The sequence below is a fragment of the Cetorhinus maximus genome, chromosome 13, assembly GCF_964194155.1.
Source record: "Cetorhinus maximus chromosome 13, sCetMax3.hap1.1, whole genome shotgun sequence".
Lineage (NCBI taxonomy): Eukaryota > Metazoa > Chordata > Chondrichthyes > Lamniformes > Cetorhinidae > Cetorhinus > Cetorhinus maximus.
In genome coordinates this window covers 74,356,652-74,372,798 of record NC_135891.1, presented here as the reverse complement: position 1 = coordinate 74,372,798, position 16,147 = coordinate 74,356,652, and the positions used below count along the sequence as shown (strand labels likewise).

Genomic DNA, 16,147 nt, shown 5'->3' with positions numbered 1-16,147 from the left:
CACATCCGCTTCCAGCTCCGTCGATCACGCTGGCTCAACAAGCTAAAAATCCAAGCCATGGGGTCAGAGCCTCAGAATAAAGGTAAAAGCAAAATACTGCAGATGCTGGAAATCTGAAACAAAAACAGAAAATGCTGGGTAAACACAGCAGGTCTGGCAGTTTCTGTGGCAAGAGAAACAGAGTTAACGTTTTGAGTCCGTATGAACCTTCTCCAGCTCTTATGGACCGAAATGTTAACTCTGTTTCTCTCTCCACAGACGCTGTCAGACCTGCTAAGTTTTTGCAGCATTTTCTGTTTTTGTCTGAGAATAAGGGATTGTCTATTTAGTGTTAATGTTGGAATTGTGATGCTATAGAGTACACGCATTTAGTTGGTGATTCAAGAGCAGCTGCCCCAATTGGGGAAGTATTAGGGCTTCATTACAAGAGTAAATAAAGGTGTTCACACCGGGTGTTTGAGGGAATTGGAAGAGTCTCTGTGAGGAATCATTCCAGATTTGCACTAAGTGCAATAGCGGACATGAGAAACAATGTTTTACCTGTTGGCCGCAATGGTGGGTTTTCGCACAGTATCATCCACTTCTCACCTCATTAATTATGCAGCCACAGGAAACACGCTGTCGTGCTGGCGGGTGGCCTCTGAATCACCCACCACACCGTTACCTCACTGTTTCCTCACTCCAGGTGCCATATCTAAACTGCAGCTGCACACACAGTTCTCAATGTTTGCAGCCCAGGGCTGACCAGTCAAAGCCAAGAAAAGTTCAGTGACCCGTCACTGGAACACCTTTAGGAGGCCTGCCATGATGTCCTCCACCCCCGCTCTGGCAGCAGGAGGTCCATCAGTCTCACCACTCCAGCTTGGGAGGCATTAGCAGCGGTGGTCAGTGCCAACGCTGCACAGAAGAGGTCAGCCATCCAGTACAGAAAGAGGATGAATGATCTCATCTGTGCCGCCAGGGTATGGCAACTATCTCATCACTCTAAACTCAGACACAAGCCCATCACACATTCACTGGTATCTCACTCACTGCCAGCTCAAGGGATATCACCACCCATTCTCATACACACGACCTCACATGTCCATCTGGGCTCATCTCCTCTGGAGACTGCCTACTCAGCCCTCACCATCTTGAGGCCACTTGCACAGATTAACATGTGCGCCCACACACACCCTGGGATACCTCCCCACCTTCCCCAGTACAGTCCTCGTTCTGCAGCCTCTTCCTTTGCCTGAGGCCACTTATCTCCCTTCCCCAAGCAAGACCCAGTCCTGTAGCAATTGAAAAGCCATCCCTGCCTTACGGCTGGTCTGGTAGGTAGAAACCTGCCTGTGAGTTCCCTTAAAAGTGACGTGGTGCTGCCTGCGAAGCCTGGTGCTGATGACCATGAGTGCTGCCCGAAGCAAGGTAGGCAAACAAACCTCAAATTCCTGAGTGAAGTGCAGCTCGCCAGATGCACATTGCTTATGTACAGTTGCAAAACATGTTAGTGTGCAATCACAGCAACATGCCTGGATGATCCAGCAGGGGGGGATGATTCTGGAAAGCAGAGTTTATAATGGGATGCTAAAGTATTGAAATTATGTTCCTGACGTGTGGGAAATGCGGCCTGCCATTGACGGGTAGTGTGGACGATCGCAAACTGGTTTCACAGCGGCGCAAAACTGATTTTTGGCCTTCTCGCCATATTGTCCGCTCATGCCCGCCATCACACCCTTCGCCAATGGGGCTGGACGATTCCACCCATTCTTCCCTCATACGAATATTGGAATTAACATTTAGGACTGACATGAGGAAGAATTTCTTAACCCAAAGAGTAAGAATCTTTGAAATTCTCTATCCTGGAAATTGTCTACCCAATGGATGCTCCATTGTTGATGTTCTTCTAGATGGAAATCAACAAACTTTTGGGCCCTAAGGCAATTAAGGGATACGGGGAGAGTGTAGGAAAGCGGAGCTGAGATAGGACGATCAGCCATGATCTTGTTGAACAGTGGATAGTGTGGCCAATGGAGCTGAGGAATACAGACAGGGAGCTGTGCGCACGTGCTGTATGGCTGGGGAAGAAACTCAGCTCGAGAAGCCTCAGAGAAAGAAATTGGAAAAATATACTGGATAATCAAAAAAGAATATACTAAATTAGTCAGCAAATTGAGACTGTGATCAGTGGACAACATTTAGGTTGTACCACCGATAGAGATTTATGTGCTATTGAATTAGCGAGTACGGAAGCAACTCTCAATCCACATCAGGGTAAAGTTGGCCATGTATATGGTGCTGTAGATTAAATTAAATTAAGTTTTGAAGCACAAAAAAAGTTTGCGTATTCCCAGCATATTATAAGAACTAATCAAATATATGAATGAGAATTAATCGTAAAACAAATTTGACCTAATATTTGTTTGTTTGGTAATCAGGAGGAGGAAGAATGGACAGAGAGTTTCACTTCAGAATAAAAATACCAGACAGGCATCCGGTTCAAATTGGTATGGTGCAGGGGACAGACCACCTGAAGAAAGGACTGTCTGGTATAAAACTAGACAAATCGTCACCCTAATAGTGGAGCAGGCTCAAAGGGCCAACTGGTCTACCCCAGCTGCTATTTCTTAAGTTCTAAGTTCTGAAATTCCCTTCCTAAACCTCTCCACCTTTCTATCTCTGTTTTCTCCTTTAAGGTGGTTTCTACATTTCACAAGAGTGAATATACTTCAAAAGTTCTTCATTGGCCATATAAATGCAAGTCTTTCTTTCTTTCTCTCTTTCTTAAAACCTGTCTCTTTGACCAAGCTTTTGGTCACCTGTTCTGATATTCCTTTGTGAATATCTGTTTGATTTTGATTACAGCCCTGTACATAGAGGGCCATACATGTTTGATTATGATGTTAAATGTGCCATATAAGTGCATTTTGTTGTTGATGGTGTTAATATGTTGATAGGGTGAGATGAAATAAATTGGAAGGAGGATCTCTGTGATGCATCAATGCCAGTATAGACAAGTTGGGTTGAATGGCCCGTTTCTGCCCTGTATGTTACTCTATGGAACTGTTTGTTGAAACCTGCAGAAACATTGCTAGGAAATACAAATGAGTGCCAGAAGCTCATCTGAAATTGGGCCTCAACCTCATTTTAATAAAGAAGGGGAGGGGCAGAGCCGCTCGCTCGGGCTGGGGATAAGTCCTGGGATGGCAGTGTCTCCCTGCGGATAGAGGGAGGGAGGGAGAGAGGGGAGCTCACTCCAACTGTTTCTTCAGTAACCTCCAGTGATCCTTTTAGTTTTGGCTGCAGTGAAGCTGAAAAATCTGAAAGTCAGAAGCTTGCACAATGCCTGCTGCACCCTGTTTTGCAGAACCAGGGGTGGGGTCCAAATTTGCATGTTTAAATTGATCCAGCACTGATTTCAGGCCAGTACAAACCATGAGGACCAGTATGACAATAATGACCATTATGCCGATTGGAGCACGTGGCCAGAAATCGGTTTATATTGTGCCCAGTTTTACCCTAAAACACAGGCACAACAAATTTCTACCTCAGTGTGTCCAAATCACTCTTGCTGAATGTGGCCCACACCAATTGCCAGGATGTTTGATCATACCCACCATGGAAAGTGAATTTGATATCCTGGCATATACCTTTCACCTGTTTAACATAAAATGTGTCTGGTAAGTGACTGTAAGTGACCTTAACTCACCACCAGAATTACATGAAATTGACCAGTCTGTTTACATTGTATTTTGTGATTTCTTGTAGTTTGTAAAACAGCCTAGAGGACAGCCTGAGCTTTCCTGTCTAACGTCTCTATCGTAATATAGGCTGTAGCTTGTTCCACAAAACTCTATCTGTTATTCCGGCTAGTACAGAAGTTTAGTCTATTGTAGAACAGCTTCAAGTAAACCCCTCACCTCCTGATGGTTAACTCCATTACCCTGGTTCACTGTGAAACACTCCCTCTTGTGTAATCTGAACTACACAACAAAAGCTGTTGCTATGTTCAGTGTTTAGTGACAGCAGTGTGAGATGCCACAGGAAACCACAGCTGAATAGAGAGGAATTAGAAAACATTTGCCATAGTACTCAAAGCTTTAACAAGCTGGCCAATGTCATACTCCTCCTTAATCTGTATCCTTGTTTGCTTCCTCTAACTTGTCACTGACTTCTCTGTTCTGTGAAGTGGACTGGATTGGCTAAAGATGGCCACATCAGAGGTGTTAGAATCATATCTCTCATATCTGAAGTTTTCTTTTACAAATGGAAGGATTTGGCATGACCTGGATATCTAGATGCTAACCTGGGATTTTTTTAAAAGGTCACAAGTTCACCATGGAACGGTCAACAGGCAGGCCTCTTCAAAGAAATCACCTGACCTTTATGGTACTTGAGGAAGATCTGGTTGTTTGTGTTGAACTACAAGGCATTTTAGTTAATGGAAAGCTGGGAAACAAAAGGCAGCCATGTGGGAGAGTGGGAAGAAACTTAAGTTGTGATCCTGCTTGTTTTGAAGGCAGTCTTGTTGGAGAACAAGTTGAGGAAGGAAGACTACCTTGACTGGCTCCCTCTCTTTACCTTGCCTGAAATTGTGCGGCTATCAACCTGTAACCAGAGAACCCTCATCTGAATGTAACTAGTCTGCATTTGGAGCTGCAAAGCTGAGACCAGTGGTGAGAACTTCCAGGCATCCACTGGGACCAGCTTCACATGATGGAACTCCAGGTCGACAGCGTCGAGACCCTGCGGATTTTATCCTTTATTTTACAATGCCCATCCTCCAAAGTCCATCTCTGCAGAGAGACTCTATCTGTTTGTCCTTTGTTTGTGTGTGTATGCTGGGGAATTCTTTAGGAAGAGATGGATAGTTATACCTCCCGATTACAATTTTGTGTTAACCAGTACTTGCAACTTGTTAAAAGAAGTTTTGTTTTAAAATAAATTAATAATTCAGAGTTTTTGAAAGGAGCCTGGTCAGAGTCTCTTCTCTTCTGGGTACTAGAGGTTTAAGTACACAATTGGCCATTTCGGTGAGAAAAATGAAACACTTAAATTAATGGTACGGCCTGTGGAGTAGTGGGGCTTGATAATTCGCGCACTCCTCCCATCCCAGTTGTTATGGCACAGCCAATGGTAAATGCTGAGCTGCTCAAATCCCAGAGGGAAACTTGAAACAACTGCCACAAATGTTTTGCAATTTGTATAAATTTCGAGATGCAGGCCTTGAATTCAGTAGCAAGAAGACCACTGAGGCTTATAGGTTTGTTACAAAACTAAATTAAGCCTTTATTAGTAGAAGAAATGATTTTAAGCACACACACAGACCTACAGATTATTACTATAATAACTTCTAAATCCCCTAGTTAATCTAACTCCCAGTTATACTTTTGTTAAGGCAACAGTAAGGTACATAGATTTTAAAAGACTCAGGCAAAGTAACACACAATACCCTGAAACATTCGAATTCAACGTGAGTTTTCTTAACTTCAGTTCCTTGTAGACAGCAGCTTGGGGCTTAGATGCTGGAGGCTTTTCACACTTGTTAGATCTTAGAATACCTTCCCTTACACACAGCCTTCTCTCCTTTAACTATATTTTTCCCTTTGAATGCAAATTCCCATTGTTTCACTATGTCTTTTGACATTACCTCTCTAATAATAAAATTCTCTCATAGTATCAATCTTACCAGTAATCTTTGGGAAAAATAAACACACTAGCCGGTATTTTCCAGTCGGCGATTTGGGGGCGGGGCTCACTCGCTGACGGGAAAATGATGCGGGATGACGTTGAGAGGAACCCCTGATGTCATCCCGGTCCCTTTAAATTTTCAGGAAGGCGGGCAGACAGCAAAATTAGCTGTTCGCCCGCCGACCTGTCAATGGCCAATTAAGGCCATTGACAGGCTAGTTAAGATTGTTAAAGACCCTGCCTGTCCAGCCTTAAGGCTGGTGGGCAGGCCAGGAGCTCCAGCGGGTTCCTGATTATACATGAAACTTCATCCACTGGCGGGATGAGGTTTCATGTCCGTTTTTTAAAAGTTTCATAAAGTTTATGTGTTTCTTATTAACATGTCCCATTGTCACATGAGGGGGACATGTTAATAATTTTAATATTTTTCTATTTTTGGAGTTCTTTTACCTGTCAGTAATCTCCCTGAGACAGCACTTGGTCTCAGGGAGCAGTGTGCTCCTTGGTGCGCATGCGCAAGAGAGCGCACTTTGACAGGTGGGGAATCCCTCCCCTCCCGCACAGGAATTCCTGTTGGGCAGGCCACTGGGCAGGCGTTAATTGGCCCGCCCACTCAAAATGGCGGCTGGCCCGCCCACTCAAAATGGCGGCGGGCCCTGTTTCGGCGGCAGAGTTCGGCTGCCTGCCCACCGCCGAGCCGGTGGGGCCCGCCCGCCCACCAAGGGCAAAATTCTGCCCACTGTTTCTTAACTTCTCCTGGCTAGGTGAAACATTTCACCCCCTCCTTTGAAATCAAGCTAGTCTGGTTTATTTAAAAATGCAAATGTCCCCTTTGCACCCATGTTTACCTACTTAACATTTCAAACCTAGCTTATCTTCTGTTACATCAAAGCCTTCAGACCAGCTGCCTTTAATTCAATTAAGTCACACCCACACACACACATGCACATACCTATCTATCCCTACTATCACTCTACTTTACAATAAATTCCAATAACATTATGAAAATTATTATATCTTCCTGGCACAGTTATATCAGAGGTGTGGAGAAAATTTGAATGCAAACTTCAACAAAGCCTATAAAAGAACAGGAATTAGCAGTGAGAGTGCGAGTCTCCAGGCACACCTGTCCTGCAGGGAGATCCACCTTCACTCTCTTATACTGCACCTCCTAGTGTAAAGTGCCCAGTGTGGAGGGACTTGGCACCTCCTAGCCCTGTAATTCTGGCTCTTGAAGCCTAGGCAGCTCAACCCTCGATGGCTCAACCTTTTACGTTGTCTTAAAAGGAAAGGTTGGGCAGGTTGGACCTACACTTATTAGAGTTTAGAAGAATGAGAAGTGATCTTATTGAAACATATAAGATTCTGAGAGGGCTTGACAGGGTAGATGCTGAGGAGATGTTTCCTCTTTTGAGGAAATCTAGACTTAATTGAATTAAAGGCAGCTGGCCTGAAGGCTTTGATGTAACAGAGGATAAGCTAGGTTTGAAATGTTAAGCAGGTAAACATGGGTGCAAAGGAAACATTTGCATTTTTAAATAAACCAGAACTAGCTTGATTTAGGGGCACAGTTTCAAAATAAGGCATCTGCCATTTAAGATTAAGTTGAGGAGGACTTTATTCTCTCAAAGGGTCTGAATCTTAGGAATTCCCTTGCCCAGAGAGCAGTGGAGGCTGGGTCATTAAATATATTCAAGGTTGAGTTAGGCAGATTTTTGACTTACAAGGGAGTCAAGGATTATGGGGAGCAGACAGAAGAGTTAAAGCCATGGTCAGATCAGCCATGATCTTATTGAATTGTGGAGCAGGCATGAGGGGCTGAATGGTCTCCTCCTGTTCCTGTTTCTTATGATCATCTGATTTTACGTGCTTATTTGTCAGTTGGTCCTCTTTGAATTTCATGGCTCAGGGGATTTAGAAGAGACTGTTTTTTGTACTGTTGCTTCAGAACACTGCAGTCTATTAAAATTACTGGAACATTGGATCAGTTATTACCTGCTGGCTCACAAGGGGTTATGCACAACACTTATGCAGCTGACGGAGAGGGACATCTGCTTTAATATGTGATGTCCTCTTCTGTTGTGTGTTGAGAATGGAGAGCACAGGTTTACAATTCTGCTGAGGCTCTTGATGGAGGCTCAACCAATCCAGTTAGTGGCTGCTACCATCCAAGAGTCTCTTGTGTGTAAGTCTAATTGTTTCAAAGGTTTGGAATGATGTTTCATTGTTGTATTTATTATGAATTAGTTTACATCAAATTTGTGCTGTATCTTTCCCTAGGTCAGTTTTACACAACCTCAGACATAGAACTGACGATTCAATAAACTGTCCGGTGCAACTGATCTACCGGATAATAACAATGGATGGCTTGCTATGTGAAGTGGTGCCTGCCTGGGTAGAAGGGAGCACTGGGAGTCACAATGTTTAGTTACAGGCTTGATACTGTGATCTCCATCCACATTTTCATATTACTTGACACAATTCTCCATGCATTGAAAGGAATCCATCTCCCTATTATAATTATCATACTCACGCTCCCCAGCAGAACATGACACCTGCCCAATCTTTCCAGGGAATGGAAGAGTCAATATTTCCACCATTGTTTAAAAATGACAGGCTTTCTCAGCACAGTTTGACAATCAGAGATCTCCTGCTAATGCGAAACAGAAAAGGTTTATTTCTGGAATGGGCGTTTTCTGGGATAGACCCTGAGCTTCAGTGAATTAAATCATCCAATGCTGATTACGATAATCCCTTTGCTCGCAGACAAACATCCCAGGAAGCAAAACCAAGGGGACACGTCTGTTGTTGGGAGGAATTGTCCAGGACAAGTTGTTGACGATGTTCTGAGGGTACTCTGCTGGATACTGTTTAACCTGTGGCTGTCTGCTGCTCTCTTCTCGTTCACTTCTACTTCACAATTCAGGCATCAGGATAGATTGGGGCTCTTTCCTCTAGAGAAGGGAAGACTGAGGATAACAAATAGAGGGTTTTGAAATGATGAAAAGGTTCAGTAGTGTGCGATGTGGAGAAACTGGTTCCAGTTGTGGGTGAATCCAAAACAAGGGCTCACTAATAGATTAAAGAAAAATGTGCAGACATTTAAATTTTTACGGGGAAGAACTTGCTGTCACCTGAAGTGCACTGTTGGAGGTCAGTACTGAGGGAGTGCTGCACTATCGGAGGTCAGAACTGAGAGAGTGCTGCACTGTTGGAGGTCAGTACTGAGAGAGTGCTGCACTGTCAGGGGTCAGTACTGAGGGAGTGCTGCACTGTCGGAGGGCCAGTACTGAGAGCGCTGCACTGTCGGAGGTCAGTACTGAGGAAGTGCTGCACTGTCGGAGGGCCAGTGCTGAGAGAGTGCTGCACTGTTGGAGGGTCAGTACTGAGGGAATGCTGCACAGTTGGAGCGTCAGGACTGAGGCAGTGCTCCACTGTCAGAGGGTCAGGACTGAGGGAGCGCTGGACTGTCAGAGGGTCAGTACTGAGGGAGTACTGCACTGTCGGAGGGTCAGGGCTGAGGGAATGCTGCACTTTGGAGGTCAGTACTGAGGGAGTGCTGCACTGATGGATGGTCAGTACCGAGGGAGCGCTGCACTGTCGGAGGCTCAGGACTGAGGGAGTGCTGCGCTGTCAGAGTGTCAGTACTGAGGGGTTGCTGCACTGTTGGAGGGCCAGTACTGAGGGAGTGCTGCACTGTCAGAGGGCCAGTACTGAGGGAGTACTGTACTGTCGGAGGGTCAGAGCGGAGGGAATGCTGCACTGTCGGAGGGTCAGTACTGAGGGAGTGCTGCACGGTTGGAAGATCAGAACTGAGGGAGTGCTGCACTGCCGGAGGGTCAGTACTGAGGGAGCGCTGCACTGTTGGAGGGTCAGTACTGAGGGAGTGCTGCACAGTTGGAAGGTCAGTACTGAGGGAGTGCTGTACTGTCAGAGGGTCAGTACTGAGGGAGTGCTGCACTGTCAGAGGGTCAGTACTGAGGGAGTACTGCACTGTCGGAGAGTCAGGGCTGAGGGAATGCTGCAATGTTGGAGGGTCAACATTGAGGGAGTGCACTGTCGGAGGGTCAGTACTGAGGGAGTGCTGCACTATCACAGGTCAGTTCTGAGGGAGCGCTGCACTGTCGGAACGTGAGGACTGAGGGAGTGCTGCACTGTCAGAGGGCCAATACTGAGGGAGTACCGTACTGTCGGAGGGTCAGTGCTGAGAGAATGCTGCACTGTTGGATGGTCAGTACCGAGGGAGCACTGCACTGTTGGAGGGTCAGTACTGAAGGAGAACTGCTCTGTCGGAGGGTCAGGACTGAGGGAGTGCTGCACGGTTGGAATTTCAGTACTGAGGGTGTGCTGCACTGATGGGTGGTCAGTACCGAGGGAGTGCTGCACTGTCGAAGGGTCAGTGCCAAGGGAATACTGCACTGTCGGAGGGTCAGTACTGACGGAGTGTTGCATTGTGGGTGGGTAAGTTCTGAGGGCGTGCTGCTTCTTTGGAGGATCAGGGCTGAGGGATTGCTGCGCTACCTGAGGGTCAGGACTGAGAAAGCGCTGGACTGTCAGAGGGTCAGTACTGAGGGAGTGCTGCACTGTCAGAGGGTCAATACTGAGGGAGCACTGCACTGTCGGAAGGTCAGTACTGAAGGAGAACTGCACTGGCGGAGGGTCAGGACTGAGGGAATGCTGCACAGTTGGAAGGTCAGTACTGAGGGATTGCTGCGCTGTCGGAGGGTCAGGACTGAGGGAGTGCTGCACTGTCGGAGGGTCAGGACTGAAGGAATGCTGCACAGTTGGAAAGTCGGTACTGAGGGGTTGCTGCATTGTCAGAGGGTCGGTACTGATGGAGTGTTGCATTGTGGATGGGTAAGTACTGAGGGAGTGCTGCACTGTAGGAGGGTCAGTGCTGAGGGAGTGTTGTACTGTTGCTGGGTCAGTACCGAGGGAGTGCTGCACTGTCGGAGGGTCAGTACTGAGGGAGTGCTGCACTGTCGGAGGGTCAGTACTCAGGGAGTACTGCACTGTCGGAGAGTCAGTACGGAGGGAGTGCAGCACTGATGGGTGAACAGTACTGAGGAAGTGCTGCACTGTTGGAGGGTCAGTGCTAGGGAGCGCTGCATTGTCAGAGGGTCAGCAATGAGGGAGCACTGCTCTGTTGGAGGGTCAGGACTGAGGGAATGCTGCACAGTTGGAGGGTCAGTACTGAGGGAGTGCTGCACAGTTGGAGGGTCAGTACCGAGGGAGTGCTGCACTGTTGAAGGGTCAGTACTCAGGGAGTGTTGCACTGTCGGAGGGTCCGTAGTGAAGGAGAGCTGCACTGTCGGAAGTCAGTATCGAGGGATTGCTGCACTGTCAACGGGTCAGTACTGAGGGAGTGCTACACTGTCAGAGGGTCAGTGCTGAGGGAGTGCTGCACTGTCGGAGGGTCAGGTCTGAGGGAGTGCTGCAGTGTCGGAGACTCAGTACGGAGGGAGCGCTGCACTGATGGACTATCAGTACGGAGGGAGTGCTGCACTGATGGATGAACAGTACTCAGGAAGTGCTGCACTGTCGGAGGGTCAGTAATGAGGTAGCACTGCTCTGTCGGAGGGTCAATGCTGAGGGAATGCTGGACTGTTGGAGGGTCAGTACTGGGGGAGTGATGCACTGGAGGAGAATCAGTACTGATGGAGTGCTGCACTGTCGGATCTGGTGAAACTATTTAAAGAGTAGGGCATTTTTCACTCAGTTGTGCGTATTTTCCCCTCACGTTGCCATCAGTAAAAGAGACGATGTGATGTGTGAGAGTGGGAGCTGTACTTGGAGAATGAAGCAGTTTCTGTGAAGCGCTGTACGTTGCCCTCATTGTGAAGGTAAAAAGTTTTCCCGAGGCGGTGTTTTGGAAAGAGTTAAGCAGTGAAGGGTCAAGAATGATGAGCAGAGCCTTTGTTGTGCTTCTTAAAACCTTCAAAAAGCCTAATATAACCTTCCTTAGATCTCTTCCCTTCACATGATATCCTGTCCCTGGCCCTCCCTCTCTCCAGGGCTGGGTGTGGTCCAGAGTCACACTCACGTACTCTGCGCTGCAGAGTCAATTCAGAGCGTCCTGAGAGTTTGAGCGTATACTGCCCGCAGGTACAGCTCTGTTCGACAGAAGCCGCAGCAACCTGCTCACCTGAGCCAGGTAAGGTTTGTGAAGTTGTGCCGGGGATTCGAGTTCAGGCAGGGAGTGCAGCAACTGGAGAAAGGTGGGATATTCGCATTGTCTCAGTCACTTACTGCTCTTGTTTGTTTCTTGCGACTCTGTCCCAGCCCTGTCGGATTTACATTGGTAAATGTTAGAAGGGTTAGGCAGGAAAACATTAAACACACACTGAACGTTTGTGTGGAATCCAGAACCATGTGATAGCTCATTTAGAGCAGTGGGGGTGACTTGAAACTCTTTATGTTTCTCTCCTCCAGCAAACACCTCCGTCCAACTTTTCAGGAGAATCGGTCTGGCATTTGCCTGTAGTTGTCAGTAATTGGGATTGAAAAAATTAAAGCTCATCTTACAGTCAGTAGAAGAACTGGATAGTCTTCCCTGGCTGTTTTGGATGTGAGCTGTCTGTGAAGTGCAGGAGCTGTGTTGTATAATATAAGTAACTGGGAATGTTTAATATAATCATTGATGTGAGTGGGGGTATAAAGGGGGGTCTCTTCCCTTGAGTAGGGGGAGCCTGGATCAAGCTGGCTGTTAAACATTCTCCAATCTACAGGAGATGGTCTGTTCAGTTCAGCATGGCTGGTCCCTTCTGTAAATGGAACTCCAACTCCCTATAATCAAAAAGCAAAATACTGCAGATGCTGGAGATCTGAAATAAAAACAGAGTTCTGAAGAAGTCCTGTTGGACTCAAAATGTTAACTCTGTTTCTCTCTCCACAGATGCTGCCAGGCCAGCTGAGTTTTTCCAGAACTTTCTGTTTTTATCTCAAATTCCCTACGTTTGGAGTACAGCTTTAATGCCCAGTATCTAGAGAAACCATAGCCACAGATGGGTAATTTACATCCCCAGCATGTACAGGACTGTGCACCCTCCTGCCTTTTTGAAAGGTGGACTGATGTACACTCTAGTGAAGAGAGGTCAGGAGTAAAACAGCACATTGGTTTGTGTGACAGAACACATGAATGAAGTGGATAGTTTTCACTGAGATGAACACCCACGAACCAGGAAGAACAAAATATGCATCCCTACTAACAGTCTGGTTGGTGACCTGCTTACACACCAGCTATCCCTGAACTCACTGGCATTCAGCTCCTATCTTACAGCTGAACATGTTCGCACCTCAGCATGGAGTGTCTCAACTGCCCTGACTAAAGAGTGAGATCTCTCTGCGCATCTGTTTACTGAGCTGCATTGGTTCCTAGTCTGGCAATAGCTTAGTTTAAAAATTCTCATCCCTGTTTTCAAATCCCTTTTAGGCCTCACTCCTCCCTGTCCTTCTCCTGTTCCACAACTCCGAGAACTCTGAACTCCTCCAATTATGACCCCTTTACCATCCCTCCTTTCTTCGCGGTACTGTTAGCCATGCTTTCAGCTTTTTAATTTTTTTTATCCTTTCACGGGATTTGGCTCTCACTGGCTGGGCCAGCATTTATTGCCCATCCCTGGGATTGAGATGTTTGACCTCCAACAACCACAACCATCTTCCTTTGTGCTAGGTATGACTCCAACCAGCAGAGAATTTTCCCCCTGATTCCCATTGACTCCAGTTTTGCTAGGGCTTCTTGATGCCACACTCGGTCAAATGCTGCCTTTATGTCAAGGGCAGTCACTCTCACCTCACCCCTGGAGTTCAGCTCATTTGTCCAAGTTTGAACCAAGGCTGTAATGAGGTCAGGAGCTGAATGGCCCTGGCAGAACCCAAACTGGGCATCAGTGAGCAGGTTATTGCTAAGCAAGTGCTGCTTGATAGCACTGTTGATGACCCCTTCCATTACTTTACTGATGATGGAGAGTAGACTGCTGGGGCGGTAATTGGCTGGGTTGGATTTCTCCTGCTTTTTGTGTACAGGACATACCTGGGCAATTTTCTGCATAGCTGGGTAGATGCTAGTGTTGTTTGTAGCTGTACTGGAACAGCTTGGCTAGGGTGCACGGCAAGTTCTTGAGCACAAGTCTTGCTGGAATGTTGTCAGGGCCCATAGCCTTTGCAGTATCCAGTGCCTTCAGCCGTTTCTTGATATCACATGGAGTGAATCGAATTGTCTGAAGACTGGCACCTGTGATGCTGGGGATCTCCAGAGGAGGCCAAGATGGATCATCCACTCAGCACTTCTGGTGGAAGATGACTGCAGTTGGTTGAAGATGATTCCTGGGTCCTCAGCTCCAGAATGACCTCTCTGTAAACCTTTCCGTCTCTCTCCTCCCTTATGATGCTTCTTAAAACCTACCAATTTGAGCAAACCTTTGGTCATCAATCCAAATATTTCCATATGTGGCTTGGTATGCAATTTGATACCACATCTGTGAGGTGCCTTGATATGCATTACCATGCTAAAAGTGCTACATAAATGCAAGGTGTTTTTGATTGTTCTAGCCTACCTGAGATTGTCTGTCCTCATAGACTTTGCTGTTACAGATCATCCATGTTGATTCCTCAGCCATGAGTCTCACTCCCTGCCTCTACACAGGGAGATCTATCACGACTTTCTTCATGAGCTAAAAACTGACCTCTGCTCCCCCCACAAGCACAATGTTAGTAATCAAAGTTTGCATCCTGTAATTGTGCCCCTTTAATCTGAATCCACACCTAATACCTACATCATCTAACTTAGCTTCTTGCCAGGAACATTAAATGAAAGCCTTCATAGTGTCAGCCAGTGCACTGCCATTGGAGTTGCTCAACAGTTTCCTGCAGATCACACAATGATTCTGCACAGAAGGAAGCTGAGATATGCAATTGATTCCACTAGGCGGGTGGTTTAGAAGGTACCCCTCAGCTCCCCAACACAGCAAACAAGCTCGCATCGTTGTTTTTTGGCTTCTTCCACACCGCCCCTTACCTCCATCTGCGTTTTCTACCCCCACCCCTGTCTGTGGCTCCCTTTCCCCCATCCGCAATTCTCAGTCCCCCCCTCCCCACCGGGTCTGCTCCGCTTATCTCTCATCTCCCCCATCCCGGTCTGCAGCTCTCTCCCTTCCACACTCACCTCCCGGATTCTCTCTTTCCCACCCCCACCCAGCTTTTATTTCTCTCTCTCTCCCTCGCTTCTCTTTCTCTCTTCCCTCCCGCTCGCTCGCTCTTTCTCCCTTCACCCTCACCTTGCTTGTTCTCTCTACCTACGCCCACTTCCCCGCTCACTCTCTCCCTCTCTGCCCCTCTCTCCCTCTCTGCCCCTCTCTCCCTCTCTGCCCCTCTCTCCCTCTCTGCCCCTCTCTCCCTCTCTGCCCCTCTCTCCCTCTCTGCCCCTCTCTCCCTCTCTGCCCCTCTCTCCCTCTCTGCCCCTCTCTCCCTCTCTGCCCCTCTCTCCCTCTCTGCCCCTCTCTCCCTCTCTGCCCCTCTCTCCCTCTCTGCCCCTCTCTCCCTCTCTGCCCCTCTCTCCCTCTCTGCCCCTCTCTCCCTCTCTGCCCCTCTCTCCCTCTCTGCCCCTCTCTCCCTCTCTGCCCCTCTCTCCCTCTCTGCCCCTCTCTCCCTCTCTGCCCCTCTCTCCCTCTCTGCCCCTCTCTCCCTCTCTGCCCCTCTCTCCCTCTCTGCCCCTCTCTCCCTCTCTGCCCCTCTCTCCCTCTCTGCCCCTCTCTCCCTCTCTGCCCCTCTCTCCCTCTCTGCCCCTCTCTCCCTCTCTGCCCCCCTCTCTCCCTCTCTCCCCTCTTCTGCCCCTCTCTCCCTCTCTGCCCCTCTCTCCCTCTCTGCCCCTCTCTCCCTCTCTGCCCCTCTCTCCCTCTCTGCCCCTCTCTCCCTCTCTGCCCCTCTCTCCCTCTCTGCCCCTCTCTCCCTCTCTGCCCCTCTCTCCCTCTCTGCCCCTCTCTCCCTCTCTGCCCCTCTCTCCCTCTCTGCCCCTCTCTCCCTCTCTGCCCTCTCTCCCTCTCTGCCCCTCTCTCCCTCTCTGCCCCTCTCTCCCTCTCTGCCCCTCTCTCCCTCTCTGCCCCTCTCTCCCTCTCTGCCCCTCTCTCCCTCTCTGCCCCTCTCTCCCTCTCTGCCCCTCTCTCCCTCTCTGCCCCTCTCTCCCTCTCTGCCCCTCTCTCCCTCTCTGCCCCTCTCTCCCTCTCTGCCCCTCTCTCCCTCTCTGCCCCTCTCTCCCTCTCTGCCCCTCTCTCCCTCTCTGCCCCTCTCTCCCTCTCTGCCCCTCTCTCCCTCTCTGCCCCTCTCTCCCTCTCTGCCCCTCTCTCCCTCTCTGCCCCTCTCTCCCTCTCTGCCCCTCTCTCCCTCTCTGCCCCTCTCTCCCTCTCTGCCCCTCTCTCCCTCTCTGCCCCTCTCTCCCTCTCTGCCCCTCTCTCCCTCTCTGCCCCTCTCTCCCTCTCTG

At 48.4% G+C, this 16,147-nt stretch overlaps 2 protein-coding genes across 5 annotated transcripts in view; both read left to right on the top strand.

Moving 5' to 3' along the window:
- The window catches only part of LOC144688703 (DNA-binding protein RFX2-like), a 911,596-nt gene that overhangs the window by 328,511 nt on the left and 566,938 nt on the right, over positions 1-16,147 (top strand). The gene's annotated exons all lie outside the window — the stretch shown is intronic.
- LOC144688702 (PALM2-AKAP2 fusion protein-like) overlaps positions 1-16,147 on the top strand; it is a 95,080-nt gene that overhangs the window by 30,008 nt on the left and 48,925 nt on the right. The window contains exon 1 of one of the 4 annotated variants that reach the window (XM_078555558.1): positions 10,248-10,365. The exons of 2 other annotated variants lie outside the window; for them this stretch is intronic. In XM_078555558.1, the coding sequence (XP_078411684.1) occupies positions 10,348-10,365 (18 nt within the window). In that variant the 5' untranslated portion in view covers positions 10,248-10,347. Of the gene's footprint in view, positions 1-10,247; positions 10,366-11,750; positions 11,892-16,147 lie in introns of those variants that run through there. One more of the 4 variants, XM_078555560.1, reaches the window with a different exon arrangement.